At 37.7% G+C, this 16,551-nt stretch overlaps 1 protein-coding gene across 3 annotated transcripts; it reads right to left on the bottom strand.

Annotated features, from left to right (window-relative positions):
* Nucleotides 1-2,347: 2,347 nt before the first annotated feature.
* Nucleotides 2,348-14,969, bottom strand: LOC144529549 (apoptosis regulator BAX-like). 3 transcript variants are annotated; one of them, XM_078268681.1, is made up of 6 exons: nucleotides 14,681-14,969; nucleotides 14,426-14,456; nucleotides 9,859-10,020; nucleotides 8,580-8,718; nucleotides 3,691-3,795; nucleotides 2,348-2,866 (listed from the first exon to the last, which is right to left on the bottom strand). In XM_078268681.1, exons 1-6 carry the CDS (start codon nucleotides 14,706-14,708, stop codon nucleotides 2,723-2,725), a joined length of 609 nt encoding a protein of 202 aa, XP_078124807.1. In that variant the 5' UTR covers nucleotides 14,709-14,969; the 3' UTR covers nucleotides 2,348-2,722. The 3 variants fall into 3 exon arrangements, with proteins under 3 accessions (XP_078124807.1, XP_078124806.1, XP_078124808.1); XM_078268680.1 differs by lacking the exons at nucleotides 14,426-14,456; nucleotides 14,681-14,969 and adding exons at nucleotides 10,301-10,341; nucleotides 10,461-10,517; XM_078268682.1 differs by lacking the exons at nucleotides 3,691-3,795; nucleotides 14,426-14,456; nucleotides 14,681-14,969 and adding exons at nucleotides 10,301-10,341; nucleotides 10,461-11,250.
* Nucleotides 14,970-16,551: the final 1,582 nt, after the last annotated feature.

The following is a 16,551-nucleotide window of genomic DNA, read 5'->3' as shown; positions in this document are numbered from 1 at the left end:
CTGTGTGTGATGAATGAATATAATATACAAATTTCACTTTTTGAATGGAATTACTGAAATAAATCAACTTTTTTATGATATTCTAATTATACGACCAGCACCTGTACAGCTGCGTGCACAAGAGAGACTGACTTGAACATCTGAATAACTCCTTTTTATCCTCCCATATTACTATCGACAATATATATTTCTGTGGGACCGTGTTACCTTCAAACTAATCCTTTATATGGAAGATATTTCTAATAGATTCACACATTCCAGTCTATTTATTTCTGTGGGACAATGTTACCTCAACTAATCCTTATATGGAAGCTCCTTAGAATAGATGAAATACCTTTGAACACCTGCATGCTTAAATATCCAACCTATCACCTACATTGGTATTTTTTTGCTTATTGTGATGTCATTTCTTGGAGTATCTTCAAATGCTTCATAGCTCTTAGTACAACCTAAGCTAAAATGTCAAGTCAATAAACCATAATTAATAAAAATATTGAAATTGTGTCAAAAAATGTTTTCATCAAATCTTCCTAAATAAAACACACAAAACATACTGATCCTATACATTTCTAAATGTAGAAACATGTACAAAATATTTAACAAGTTATTTGAAATATTATTTTTTAGTGTCCGATACTCATTTTCATGTGCAGTGGCATTTAATTGTTTTATCTGCATTAGAATGGTGACACGTGGTTTTGCACTGAACTTCACATAACGTGATGACGTCATCCGAAGCGTACAATGTAATGACATGAAAGCCTGAAGCCGTACCTCTCTGCTGCTGGAAAAAAAAAAATCATTCTTTCTTCATGCAAGGCTTCTGAACTTGGCTCAGTGTGGAGGCACAATAATTAAGTGTTGCCACTTGTTTTCTGCTGTGAACCAGGAGGCCTTAACATAGCCAACATTGCCATTTTGGGATGTGGATGGGTCCATGCTTGGACACTTTTTGGCTAACTTCTATCAGAATATATGTTTAAATACAAATATAAATGATCTTGTAATGTTTGTATGTTGTAAATGTGTAAAACTTAAGTGAAAATTCTTACCTTTCTAACAGAATAGTTTTACCTTTTACTTTATCTTTGTCTTTAAAAGAGTCCGCAAAAGCAAGCTAATACCGGTGAATTAGCCATGCTTTGCAACCCTTGGCCATACTTGGACAACCCTATCTCCTTGATGTGAAAACTCAATGGCCGCTGCCGGTTTTTCAGGGGCATTAACCATATTAACAAGTTGGCCTACTTAACATCAATGCTGTCAACACATCCAGGACTATACGTCTGTTCTTCACAATTAAATGGCATGCTTCAACAACTCCAAATTATGCAGTAAAAGCTCCTTAAATTTCCACTTTGAATGTAACATAATTTCACCCTATGAGCGTCGCCCAAGCATTCTTACTGCTTTCTCTCATCAAAGTTACTTTCATATATTAGACACGTAAATGTCTATGTATATATGAAAATTCCCACTTAGATTCTTTGAGGTGTATAAATGAATTCTAGTTGGACTTTGTCTGTGATTGCCCAAGCCGCGAAAAGACCATAAAGTACGTCAGACTGGATGTGTCTGGATATAGCCAGTAGCTGCGAAGTGCGAACGGTGTCTGATAGGGATGTAACGATGCATCATGAATCAGATAAATCAAAACGCAATGCAATTTTTAAACGGTCTAGGGCATAATCTACTTTTGATTTTACTTATTTGACTCCGGATGTCACTACGTCTTCTTAATTTATTTATTTTTTCTATTGATTTAGTTATTTTGATGTGGCATTTGTTTAAAAAAAATCTGTTTTTATATTTTTTATTTAAGATACAATACAATCTCAGGTGCACTTTTGATAAGAGACATCTGTTTTGCACAGTTTTATTTAGTCATTTGTCTGCAGCTCATTCTGTTAAATTGTGAGAAAAAAAACGTATTGTGAACCGAATCGTGAGTTAAATGTATTGTTACATGTCTAGTGTCTGAACATGGACACAGTTATGTTAGAGAATATCTTTTTAGCATGATACAGTATGTCTTCTAGAAAAGTTGCTATCTTTGACAAAATGTTTCTTTCAAGTTTTCAAGATTGCAAGGATAACAGAAGGTAGAAACGTGTGTGTTTGGCCATCTCATGGCAGCATGTGATCAGGACATGACAGCATATGGGCCCTTTGTCAGACATGTGACAACAGTCAGACACTCTGAATAATAAACCCTCTAGTATAGAGTGCCGCAGGGAGGACATTTTTGCAGGCCAACCCAGAAGTTAGCATCACCCTGGTTCCCTTAACAAATGCCAATGGGATATTTCCATTGGAATATTGCAGAAAATAAGCTCTGTGGCAAACAAACGTTTGATACTTACAAGTTTTATTTTAGGAAGATCTTAAAACATAACCACCAGTGTTTCCCCTACGTTGACTGCTTTAGCCTGGCAGATGGGGGGGATACCACAACACCAAATTCCGTTCTCAACTTTCTTTAAATATTTATCGATAGGTTTGGCAATGTGAGACTACCAGTAGGCTAACACTACCAACAATATATCTTTACTTCACCTGTTCAACTAACTTTAGCAGTTTAGAAATACTCGACTGTCCTGCTGTTACAGACGTGAACTAACCACTGCCTCATTCAGTGACTCAGGGCAGTGTGTCGCTGCAGTTCATGGTGGTGTGCAGCTGCAGAATGAATATAGGGGAAACACAATGGATATTTGGCGCCTCAGAGCCTTTTGGTTAGTTTCCAGCTGATGACACTTCCTAGAGCCAGGCCGGCGACAAAGATCAGGACGAGGCTATAGCTATGACAGGTCATTGATGACACGTTCTGCATGGATGCCACAGCCAGCTCGGAGAAACTGTTGATCTGTGGAGAGACAGCTCTTATCATGTGGTGCATCATAATCACTCCTGGAAAAAATATTTCAGAAGATAAGAATGAAAAACATTTATGCAACTAAATGACAACTTTATTTTATTCCCAGATATCAAATTGGTTATTGTTCCGTTGCTCTGATTGGTTGTAGGTCTATCCAATCACATACAAAGGTATTTTAGAATTTAGGCGCCTTAGAAATAGAAAATGTTTCAGATTAATTTGCATTTGCGATTCGGTCGCACCTCTCTACTACCTCCGCCCAGAAGCTGGCATGGCTGCTTTTCTTGCCTGCCAAAAGTTACTCAAGGGTAAACATAATCTGGAGCAAACAGAGAAGGAAATAAGAGAGGAAAGAGCAATTCGGTCTGGGAATGTCCGGCGAGAACTGTGTATGGTCAATGGTCATTGTGCTAAACTTCTGCAATTGTTGGGCCTCACTGTAAAAGCATCTTAAAAGGACATCATAATAATAATAATAATAATAATAATAATAATTTTGTATAGCAGCTTAGTGCCTATTCGTTTTAAAAGAGCAACGTCGAATGGGGAAACTCCAACCCTCAACCCACGAATGGTGTAACTTCATCACTCACTCTGTAAGTGAGGGACAGACTTTCCCACCTATAAGGCTGGCCCACCTTGCTGCAGTCCACCCAAAAACAAACTAGATATAGCTTTATCTACACTGCTGAATAATCTCATACAGTGAGACAACATGAACAACAGTCTCATGTTCCTCTGACCACAGAGCTAACATGGTTGAAGAAAGTGCTCTGAAATGAAGAAGATGGAAGAAACGAAGGCCCACATACCCATCCTCCATGTTCCCGGATCCAGCCCAGTAGATTGTTTCTGAAAAAATCTACAGTCCACCTCAGGATCTCCCTCACTGATTGAGGGAGATGGGCCTTCACCATCTGATGAACAACAGAAACACAAGGTTCATACACAAAGTGAAGCTGCTGACAAACTCTGTAGTTTGTTTTAATGACCTCGCTGGATTATTGGAAAAAAAACTGCAACAAACATCCAAAAATATGTGGACACCTGAATATTACACGCATGTGCGATTGTTGAACATGTCATTCCAAAGTTATCAATAGACAGTGAAATGTGCCTCAAGTTGGGTTAGCATTCCTATGTGTAGGAACAAGGAATGTGTTTTAGGTTGCATACCTACACTGCATGCCTGCCACTGTGTCACTGTTGGCAAGTGTGTGTGTGTGACCAGCATAGACTGTATGTATATAAAAATGGACAACGCATCTTGCACTTCCTCTCAGGTGTACAAAAGTGAAGGCAAAATCTCACGGGAAAGGGAACTGTCGTCTTGTAATTTTGGAGCCAGAGTCTGCGCAGTGGTAATCGGGTGGTGGAGATGCGGTATCAAAGTCCCACCCACACACCAATCATAGCTGTCAATCATGATGTTTTACCCCATTTTTTTATAGCATCAAATAAATAATAAAAACTAAAACTGATCCAAAAAAAATAAGTTTTGTTTGAAACAGAGAAGGGAAAAGTGGAAGCCCCTATTTTTGGTCCACTTGCTGCCACATCAAAGAGCATCTTGTAAGGTAAAACGGTTTTGTTTACAATAATCGAAATGGAATGCAGTTATGGCTCTTTATTTGGACACAGCACGACGGACAGACCTAGCTGCATTAGCCCTCTCAGCAGCTAATTGTATCGATAGTCACTACAGCATTGTCAACAGAAACACGGCCATGGAGCACACGTGTGTTCATCTTCGGATGCTTTGCTCGATAAATTCCCCTTGAAAAGATGGATCACTCAGTCACTTTGGATGCAGACTTTGACTAAGCTTGCTGCAGCAAAATGAAGGAATGCACACAGTAACTTCATTTGTTCATACTGTGAGTTTCCTTCTTGCTTGACACAGTTTGAATATGGTTCCTGCCGTACTGGGGACGCAGTGTTGCCGATTGTTGCATTTGCTGTTGCTCAAAGTATGAATTAACATGTGGATATGAAGTGAATCTCTTGTTTGTGAACCTAAAGTGCCCAAGTAGTGGATTATTGATTAATGTGAATGTGTATTGTGGCTGATATTTGTGCTCTTTAAGTTTTTAAATTGTAGTGCATGTACGAGTGGTTGCCCTCAATATGGGTGATGATGATGACAAACTCACTGACAAAAGCCTTGGCATGTAAATTTAAGAAACTTCAGAAAGCAAGGAAATCCAAAGTCATCAAATTAAAGGTACAATCACTTTAATGAAAAAGCTCATGAAAAATGACGATAATGCCTTACAAGTGCAAACTAAGCTTGATGCAAATATTGGATAATGCAATTACGTTACACGAGCCATTTCCTTAATACCACAATCAAAATAACCATGGGTTTATTGAAGATGTCTCACAACATGGACTCAAAAGGAACCTGGACTTGGAGGAAATAATAACCATTTTGAAAACTTTCAAAGTCTGGAATTGAATGAGCCACATCTTGTGACTTTACTGAAATGATGAATGATGAAACCAAGCCAAATGACAGTATTAAGTATCTCCAATATCAGCAGCAGAAGGCATCGTTCAAAATCTAGGACCTCAAGTATCTCTACTACCTCCGCCCAGAAGCTGGCATGGCTGCTTTTCTTGCCTGCCAAAAGTTACTCAAGGGTAAACATAATCTGGAGCAAACGGAGAAGGAAATAAGAGAGGAAAGAGCAATCTGAACTTGAAGTGGAGTTAGCTGCATCTGTGGCGAAGGTAAAGGAAAAGGTTTGCAATGCTCTGTATCCAATAAATTCCATTGAAACCTATATTAACAAAAAAGAGAAAAAGGACCTATGCGCTCAAAGTTCAACAAAGCCTCTCATCTGTTGTAAATTGTTAAAAGGTTTCTGTATCTGCGTGAACCTACCTTGAACCAATCCTCTTTTCCTCTTGTGCCCCTTTCTTATCTATTTACTCTCACCAGTGGTGTAGTCGAGTCACCATCTGTCAAGTCAGTCAAGTCTCGAGTCCCTAGTGTTCGAGTCCGAGTCACCAAAGAAGAGTCCGAGTCAACACACCATTAACTGAGTTTGAGTCGAGTCTCGAGTTCCCAGTGTTCAAGTCCGAGTCACTAAAGTCCGCATCCCTCTGCATCTTTCGACTACAGTCGCAGGTGGAGAGCACACACGCTGCCCCTGCAAGAAATAGCTTATATGAAATGTTTATGACCTATTAGCGTTTTATTTCTATACCAGTGCTAAACCGACGCTTTTAAAAACGGTGCCAGTGTTTGTTTGTTTTTTAAAGTAGAGCACAAACTACAGTCGGTGACATTAAACAGCTTGTTTATTGCTAAGGCCATATGCTAAAATTCAAATGATTTATTTAAAATGTAAACTTATAACAACTTACAGCGGGGCAAAAAAGTATTTAGTCAGCCACCAATTGTGCAAGTTCTCCCACTTAAAAAGATGAGAGGCCTGTAATTTTCATCATAGGTACACTTCAACTATGAGAGACAAAATGAGAAAAAAAAAAAAAATCCAGAAAATCACATTGTAGGATTTTTAATGAATTTATTTGCAAATTCCTCGGGAAAATAAGTATTTGGTCACCTACAAACAAGCAAGATTTCTGGCTCTCACAGACCTGCAACTTCTTCTTTAAGAGGCTCCTCTGTCCTCCACTCATTACCTGTATTAATGGCACCTGTTTGAACTTGTTATCAGTATAAAAGACACCTGTCCACAACCTCAAACAGTCAAACTCCACTATGGCCAAGACCAAAGAGCTGAGTGAAGAGAAAATTGTAGACCTACACCAGGCTGGGAAGACTGAATCTGCAATAGGTAAGCAGCTTGGTGTGAAGAAATCAACTGTGGGAACAATTCTAAGAAAATGGAAGACATACAAGACCAGTAATAATCTCCCTTGTTCTGGGGCTCCACGCAAGATCTCAACCCGTGGGGTCAAAATGATCACAAGAACGGTGAGCAAAAATCCCAGAACCACACGGGGGGACCTAGTGAATGACCTGCAGAGAGCTGGGACCAAAGTAACAAAGGCTACCATCAGTAACACACTACGCCGCCAGGGACTCAAATCCTGCAGTGCCAGACGTGTCCCCCTGCTTAAGCCAGTACATGTCCAGGCCCGTCTGGAGTTTGCTAGAGAGCATTAGGATGATCCAGAAGAGGATTGGGACAATGTCAGATGAATCCAAAATAGAACTTTTTGGTAAAAACTCAACTCGTCGTGTTTGGAGGGGAAAGAATGCTGAGTTGCATCCAAAGAACACCATACCTACTGTGAAGCAGAGGGTGGAAACATCATGCTTTGGGACTGTTTTTCTGCAAAGGGACCAGGACGACTGATCCGTGTAAAGGAAAGAATGAATGGGGCCATGTATCGTGAGATTTTGAGTGAAAACCTCCTTCCATCAGCAAGGGCATTGAAGAGGAAACGTGGCTGGGTCTTTCAGCATGACAATGATCCCAAACACACCGCCCGGGCAACGAAGGAGTGGCTTTGTAAGAAGCATTTCAAGGTCCTGCAGTTGAAGGTCTGTGTTGCCAAGCGACAGCCCCAAAACATTACTGCTCTAGAGGAGATCTGCATGGTGGAATGGGCCAAAATACCAGCAACTTGCACAATTGGTGGCTGACTAAATACTTTTTTGCCCCACTGTATTTCACCAGTAAATTGCTGTTAAACGACAAAAAGAACCACTAGATGGCAAAAGGCTTTTTTACAATAACATTGAATGCACCACAAGGCTTTTGTTCGGTAGCGTTTTTTCTTTTTTATTGCAAGTGAACGCACCATAAAGTCCTGTCTGTGTTTTTCGGAAAACGTCAGTGGGCATAGTGCAACTGCACTGTGTCTTTAGCTGCAGACTGTTGTACGTATCGGTGTTGGAATCCTTTTCAGTGAAATACAGCCACACTTTACACTGTTTAGCTGTCAGTATTTTAACCGTGTGCAGCTACTAACTAACGGTAGCTTGCTGCAGTGTAAATAGTGTTAACTAGCGCCAGATGTAGCAATGGTTCTGTGTTCTCTACCGTCTGTTTCGGAGCACCAGAGAGCAGCCCAGGCATTTAGGTGGCAATGAAGTCAGCGTTGCCATTTGGTACAGTAGATACCGGTCGTTGAGGCATTAGTCAGAAACTTCATCCAACGTCCAAGTCCTATATCATGAATGCTCGAGTCCGATTTCATAAATACTCAAGTCCAAGTCATCAATGTGCAAGTCCAAGTGGAGTCACGAGTCCAGAGAACAGCAACTTGAGTACTCCATCGCTGACTCTCACATCATCAAAGTAAAGGGAGCGATTGTTGGCAAATGTATATATGTTTGTGTGTCTCATTCAAACTTCAGAACATTGTGAACTGAACCTTGCTTCGTGTTATTTCCAATCTAATTTCAGCCAAAAACGTTTGTGTCTTTTTTGCCGAGCACTAAGCCAAAGGAAAGAAAATATGACCTGAATGTTGAATCACAAACACTTCTGCAGAGTTCCATAGAGCTTAGGATAGCTCAGAACAGATATCCTGATGTTTCAGCACCAATCGCTGGTGATGGTAATAGTTTGTTTTCTATAATTGCAAGGCAAAATTAAATAACCGATATGCTGGTGCAACAACAAAACTATTATCTCTGCCAAAGAGGGAGATTTAAGTACTTTAGATTTTCACGTGATAATCTATTCTGATCTACAGCAAAAATAAGCTAACCCACCTTGACAGCCAGCTTTCCGGCGACGTAGAAGAGCACAGCAATCCTCTCCCAGTTGATCCCATGTTGAAACACTTTGTCTGTCACTGCCTTAAAGCGGTCACACTTAGAGCAGGAAGAACCAGCTATCCCATCTATTGCACTGCAACAGAGACAAGAGAGGATAGGGGCAGTTTGAGTGTTAAAAAACTTGAAAAACTAAAGAGCACTTACATCACATAGACCAGTGGTTTTCCAACCTTTTTGGTCTGAGGTCCCCCCACAGCTTTGTCAGATGAACTTGTGTGTATAGAACTATTAATTATATAAAAGGATTTCATAAAATTGAACTATCAATATTTAGGTTGGTTTGGTCTGCAATCACACTACTAGCCTTTTCGGCTATTACTATTTAGAGTGAAACTAAATGTTTCAACCATTTATCCATTACTTATAGCTAACTTTTTCAACCGTTAGCTAACTATTTCAACTTTTAGCCATTTTAACCGTTTCTCTGTTACTTTTAGCTGATCATTTGAACTGTTAAGGCAGTTAACGTTACTTTTAACTAGTTAGCTCTACCATTTATTCGTTATTTAATATATAACTTCAGTGCTCGCTTGCTAACTAGTTTTCACACACTCTTACATAGCTACAACATGCAGTGTTCCGGTGTTGAAGTTGACTTAATGTTAGTATGTGGATATATTCTTTTAAATGTACATATCTGTCTATATGGTTCATACTGAATATCCATATTTATTCAGTTTTTCTTATAATAATACACTGCATATATCTATTATTTTTACTACTATTATAATGTTACTGCTGCTACACTGCACATATCTGTACATGTTGTTCATACATTGTTCATATTACATAGCCATAGTTATTCTGCTCTTATAAGGTAACTGCTAATACACTGCACACATTTATATTTAATTTATATTACTCTAAACCACCTTCTGTTAACCAACTGTACACTATTGTCTACACTGCACTATATTTCTTGTCCTGTATACTTGAATATCACATTGCACTTTTCTGCTCTTTTTGCACTTCTGGTTGGATGCAAACTGCATTTCGTTGTCTTTGTACTTGTACTCTGACAATAAAGTTTAATCTAATCAAATCATAATTTCAGTTTTTTCAAATTAGTAGATCTACTCTGAAATCTTTCCACTTAACCCCTGGCAACTGCAGAAGTACCCCCTGGGGTACACGTACCCCTGGTTTGGAATCAATGCTATAGACGTTTTCAGTATTCTACTATGAGCAGTGAGATACAGCGGCTCAGACTCACTCTTTGAACTCCTGGTCGCCTTGAAGCTTGTCGCCGACGATGCAGATCATTTTGGCCAGCTGGGTCACCATCTTCTGCTCCTGGTCAGTCTTTAAGTCTGCCAGCGGAGTAAGGGGTGGGAAGTCCTCTGAGGGTACGTCCTTCAGTTCCTCCTCTATCACCCTGGAAGAGAACAGGATATTAAAAAACAGGCCCTGTCCCAAACTTATATAGGGAATTAAGGGCCATAACTAAATAAATAAATCAATACAAATATGTAATTATATAATTAAATGTCAAAATGTGTGTATATTTATTTATACTTTTAGTTATACATTTATTTTTACTTTCATAGTTTTTATACTTTTATTTATCCATAGCGTAACTTGCTGCAGGGACAACATATATCTGTCAACTTTAGTCATCAAAAGTCAGGGGGCGGGTTAAAGCTTCTGTTACAGACCCAGCACGCTCAACTAGTCGATCGGGCTCTCTTGGTTTGCACTGTAGATTAAGAAGAAAAGGAGGATTCATAATATGTTCTTTTTTTTAAATTATTTTTTATTTTATTATTATTTGGAAATATTGTAAATACTAGACATTCCGATCCACGCTCATTATACCTGGTGGTGGCGGTAATCATGGATCTTCAGGCCACACAGCATGTAAAGTTGAATTATGTCAGCTGGTAAATCAAAAGAAGGCAGCCACCAGGTTCTCTCCCTCCATCACATCACCCTGTAGCCCTGTCTCATAATATATGTTGCAGCCTCACTTGCTGTGCGCTTAGAGGAGCATGAATACAGCTTAATTTTTTTCTGTCTCACTCAGGGCCGATATAATTCCTGTTCTCTCAGCTAAGTCCTTGAAAATGTTGCATGTTCCGTTGTACTAACGTTACAAGACACTCAAAGAAGTCTGTTTAGTTTTTCCGGTAAGTAACTTAACGTTACTTTTTGTTTTAAGCCTATTTACAAATGCTGTTTATTCCCAAAATGTACATATCACAAAAAAAGTGTGTTCTTGCATATGATACACAATTTATAGAATAACATTTGACATAGAATTTGGTCACATAATACTGCAAGTCCTCAGATGAAGCATACATGTGATGACAATGCAAGAACAACATTTTTAGTTCAGCTTCTTCTGTAGAAAGGACAGACAGACTATTAGCAGTTCATTATTCTGTCTTTAATAATTGAATTTTATAAAATATTAAACTGAAATAATTGCTCTGCTCCAGCAGTCACCACCTTCACAGGTAAACGTGTTTTTTTCCAAATTCACATAAAAAGGGTTTTCAATAGCTGGAACTGGCCCACTAGTAGTGCAACCATGTGAGTCCTGTAATAGATGTGTCCTGGTGTTACCACTTTAGAAGTATGTATTAGGCATACATAATATATATTATGTATTTTGGATTTAACAGTTAGGATTAGTAATTGACATTGCATGTACTTCAATAGTTTTTAGACTTCAAAAATGTCAGTGTAGTAAAGCTCATGGACATTAGATTTAAACATAACAGTTATGGTAATTGAATAACCTGTTTAACATGCCTTTTAATTTGTGATCATACTTTTCTGTTATGAATAAATTTACAATAAACCTACACTTATTAAACAGCACCTAGTGCATTTTCAATTAACTACAAGACAATTTTTTTTTCAACTTTACTATACTGTGAGACATTTTATATGTAGCAGGCTTGGGGAAGAAACTGTTAGGTCTATTGATGTTAACAGTTTCTTGGTTTCCTTGGGACACTGAAAGGGACAAAAGGCAACTTGACTTGCCTAAATTTAAATTGGTCCCAGTAACAACCATTCTCTAAGTATGTGATGCTCTTGGAACAGCACACTAATATTACCTATAATATTTGAGAAACTGTTTACAAATATTTACAACTATGTTTGACATGGGGGCAGAGAGTGTCATAGACCTTGGAGTGGTAAGGAAGAGCAGAGCTGGTAAGGCCAAAAAATAAATAAAATACTTTCCCTAGTGGTGAAATGAACTGCATTGTACAAAAAAGCCCAGGGGTCTTATTTGCGTCAGAAGTGGCGTACAGACGAAACGTAGGATGTGAGTACACAGAAATATTCAGATTTATAAAACCGTGCCCAAGGACTTTCACTCAATGTGAAGTTGCAGCTCTTGTTAGAGAGGTAGAAAAGAGAAAAATATGTTTGGAGGGCACAGTGTGGGCGTTACTAATGCCACAAAAGCTGTAGAGTGACAACATGTTGCAGACACAGTTAATGCCACAGCCTCAGAGGTCAGACCGTGGCCCAGATTAAAAAGAAATGGTCCGATATTGAAGTTGATGCAAAAAAACACCTAGCGCTACTCCGAGAAAGTGCCATGGGACGCCGGACTGACCCCTCTTGGAGTGGGACTGGCACAGCGTGGTTTCTCCGAGTGCTCCTCTGTAACGCTGGGTCCAAAACAGCACAAAGATCCAACAGGACAGCTCGAAGAAGTCGGAACCGGCTCTGAGGCCACTCGTCCTCGTTTGCCAGCAAGTCTTCTTACTGTCGGTCTCCATTTGCCACACAATCTCCCGGCTGGCATTCGTCACAGTGCCACTGACTGAGTGTAAAAGCGTGAAAGGCGGCGGTATGTCCCTCTTTGGCTAATGTATTTTAAAGATTGAGGTGCAACATGGCTGCCGCCATTTGAGTGACTCGCTTGAATGATTCTGAATGGCAGATTCTACGCGTACAAGACTGGCAATTAGTTGGTGGAAGTAATTACACATGAATGAGCAAATATTTGTGACAGAACAAAGGGGATTTTGTTAAGAATCAACTCAAAATTACACAATGGAGCTTTAAGGCATTGACAACCCCTGTGTTTTTCATTTCGCTGACACTAAGTTAAAAGTTAGGAAATGAAATCTTCGGTTTGCAGAACTACTTTTAAAACAAAATTAACGTTAGCATGTTTTACCATATGTGGCTGACAGTTAACAAGGTAATGTTAACTTAAGATGAATTTACGGTTACTCCACTTATATGTAATATAACTGTGGATATGTATGCAAAGAGCTACTAAGACTACTTTAAACACTTAACTATAAAGCTTACCCCAAATTATGTAAACTAACTTTGTTAGCTCTTCTTTTTCTTATTATTATCCTTATCTTCGATTGGTGCTTGCAACCAGGTTTCAGGTGCTGGCTATGGGTGTGTGAGCTGCCATCTTGAATTAAGCTAAAGCAGTAGATTCAAGTTTAACCACCAATCACAGGGTAGAGCCTGCACCCTGACTTCTGATGACATATTTTGTCCCTGCAGCAAGTTACGCTATGGATGAATAAAAGTGTAGATAAAAGTATAAAAGCATAAATACAAGTATAAATAAAGAGAAACACATTTAGACACTGTATAATTATACATTTATTTTTTATTTATTTATGTATTATTTAGTTAGTTAGTTAGTTATGGTCCTTAATTCCCTCCATACAAACTGACCCCTACCCATTAACACTATACTGTGGAGTAGGGCTAATAATTTTCCTGAATCGATTCAATTCCAATCCAATTCCTAGATTCTCAGAGAATTTATGCTGTACATTGTACAAACAAGTTTGCAACCCTCAAACATTTTTTTATAATGAAACAGGTTAATGTTCTCATTAAGAATTGACCCCCAAAAATTCATGGTGAAAAGGCATATATTAAACAATCAATTTTGGGATTTCATTAATCTCTGCGATTTAGCACAAAATAAATGAGCGTAGATTATGGATTGTTGATAATTTTAAAAGTAGGTTTTCACATACAAGGAAATTGCATTTTAACTTTCCAGAGGCTGATGATGTTTCTTCATTTGTGGTCTTCCTTATATGAGTCATGATGCAACACTGTTTATGAGAGGTGTGATTTACTGTAAGAGCGCAACAGCTGTTACTGTGAAATGAAACTGAAACTTGCTTTAGATTAGAAAATGGTATTATTTTCATTAACAAACCAAAGTTTCCAAAGCAATGATTAGTGAGTGAAGTGGAAGTAAAACAAACTTTATGATTTACAGAGTGTGTTCAGCAGTGCTTTAGATACACTGGGCTGAAGAAATTACCGGTTTTAGTTCAGGGTAAATAACATAAATTTTCCCAGTTAATCATTTGGTTTGCAAAATGTCCGAACATTGAAGGAAAACCCATTCAAACTTGTTTTGTCCAAAATGGAAAAAGGCAGCAAATCTTCACATTTGAGAACAGCAATATGTTTGGTATTTTAGCTTGAAAAATGATTTAAACAATGAATCAATTATCTAAATTGTTGTTGACTCATATTGTGTAGCTCATCTTATCTCTAATCATTTCAGCTCTAGTTTTGAAATATGGTACGATGTGTGGACCTATCCAGATGTCATCACAGATGAAATGGAACCTTTTACTTTTTTATTTTAAAATATCGATGATTAATCAACCAACCAATCAGCCCTTCTAAATTCAGTGATTAATCGTTTTTTTTTGTATTGTTGTTATGGTCTCATGTTATTTTAAACTAACTAAATGACTGATTGAACACAATCTATCTTGGGCTCTATAACTTGAGATAAGAGAGAGGAAACTTACTCTTTGATCAGGGCCTCCCCTATCCTCGCATCTGAGGAGGAATAAAACAACATTAGTGTGTACTACACACGTTCAAAATGACACAAGGCAGCGTTAACTTCTGGCTATCTAAATGGTTAAAATGTTGCCACTGTGGTTGTTAGCCTACATGTAGCCGCGGGCCATTTAAAAATATAGCAATAAAAAATACAAACGTTAACTTCCGCAACTTGAATTTGACTTGAACTACTACGTTGAGTGCCACAGAAAGCTTACCTGACATGCCGTTTCCTACACACGCCATGGTTTGAGGAAAACTATAAAGAAAAATTCAAAAAAAGACTTCTAAAGAAACTTTTTTTCCCCTTACAAACTCTGCCTCTCTCACACGGTCAGATAAAACCTCATTTAAAAATGTAAGGCGCTATTTAAAAAATAAAAAAACATCCCAAATGAAACGCTTACTATATTTTATATGAACGAACCTCCATAAAGAGACAATACATACACACATCGAAAGTGTTCTGTTCTGATTCCTGCTTTTAAGCAAAACACTGGGCGGCGCAAATCAACTGTCCTTGACTTAAATACATCCGTGTAGCAACTTGAGTCATGTACATAGGTCATGTTACATTTATGTAGGCCTACATCGTCCCCGCTTCCCTTAATGGCTAAACTTACTGGAAAAGGCTATGCGTGCTGAGTCTACTGGTCATCACTGCTTTGCCAAATCGATTAGTTGCATGCACAGTAGTCTCTCGGTGTTTTTTCAAGTAATAATATTTTTATTAATATTTGTTTGTTATTTTTGGTTGTTTATTTTAAATGTTTTTTTGTGTATTTAGACTACTTTTGTGTTCCCCCGTTTTTCATTATAAAATGTATTCATACATAATGTAAAAAAAGTTCCCCGCATTATCTTTTTTTTAAGTAGGCCTAGATATAGAAAAATATACAGAGCTATACATAAAGCCAAACGAATAGAAGAACAAGTTAGAACCAAAATAAATTAATATCAAACATGCCAGGGGTTAGCAAAGAATAGAAAATAAATGAATTGAAAACATTAAATAGGGAGCACAATCTTACAGTTTTAATTGCTTTTTTGTTTGTATAGTATAGTTTTCTTAATATATAAATGTAAAGTTACAGGCAGGTACAGAAGGCACATCTCAGGTCTACATTATTTTTGAATTTGACAAAAAAGGATCCAATGAATAATTTTAAATTAAAAATTCTTTAACCTTATTGACCAAAAATAATTTTTGTGGGAGAGTCCAAACCTTTTTGCAGTATGAATTGCCTACACAATTGTTCCAATAAGCTATTCCAAGTGAAATAGAAAAAAATATATATTGTAATAGAGCACGGATCTTACGGTTGTTTTTACAAACAGATGGCTTAAATCACACTGTTCCAATAGGTGAGTCAATTTCATCAATACCCAAGATGGGATAGCATCAAAGACTATGACAAACTGTTTAGGAGTCACACTTATCTGATATTGTTTAAGAAATTCCTGATAATTAAATAAAACACCTTTACTATTGAATAATTGATTCACAGAAACATGTTATTGAACCATTCCTTGAAAAAAAGCAATCTGTTTTCATAATGTAGGCCATATCTCTATTGTTTAATATATATATATATATTTTTTATGTATTAAGAACATTTGCAGATTCATACAACAAAACAATCCAGGGAGTCTACAAAGTCCAGCAAGGCAATAGCCAATATCATTCAGTCATGTGCGGTCACAAGAGTTAAATATAACTGCACAGTCTTCAGAGCTTTACAGTCCAAATATTCATTGACTTCACTCTTAAACAGTAAAAAAAGGTTTAGATTAGATAGACTTCATTGATCCCAAATTGGGAAATTTCAGTGCTACAGCAGCAAAATATAAGACACACAGCACACATACAGAATATATAAGAAATTAAAAATAGGATGGAATACAAGAACAACTATTCAAAAATAAAGATAAAAAAATACAAAGGAAATAATGTACAAACATATATACAAGTGGGGAATAAAAATGTACAAGATGAAACTAAAACGAGTGTTTGTATATACATCTTATCTAACACTCAGTGATGAAGTGTTAAAAAGTTGTATTGCCTGTGGTAGGAATGATTTTCTGT

Source organism: Sander vitreus, chromosome 15 (genome assembly GCF_031162955.1).
Source record: "Sander vitreus isolate 19-12246 chromosome 15, sanVit1, whole genome shotgun sequence".
In the NCBI taxonomy this organism is placed as follows: domain Eukaryota; kingdom Metazoa; phylum Chordata; class Actinopteri; order Perciformes; family Percidae; genus Sander; species Sander vitreus.
This window is presented reverse-complemented; position numbering and strand designations above follow the sequence as displayed.

What these genes read in the sequence shown, in the direction of transcription:
- LOC144529549 (XM_078268680.1), bottom strand. Translation starts at nt 10,502, where the DNA reads ATGCTGTGTGGCCTGAAGATCCATGATTACCGCCACCACCAG. An exon ending in GGCGACCAGGAGTTCAAAGA is followed by an intron (nt 8,719 to 9,858) that starts GTGAGTCTGAGC and finishes TCTCTGTTGCAG; the next exon opens with TGCAATAGATGGGATAGCTG. An exon ending in CCGGAAAGCTGGCTGTCAAG is followed by an intron (nt 3,796 to 8,579) that starts GTGGGTTAGCTT and finishes GTTGTTCATCAG; the next exon opens with ATGGTGAAGGCCCATCTCCC.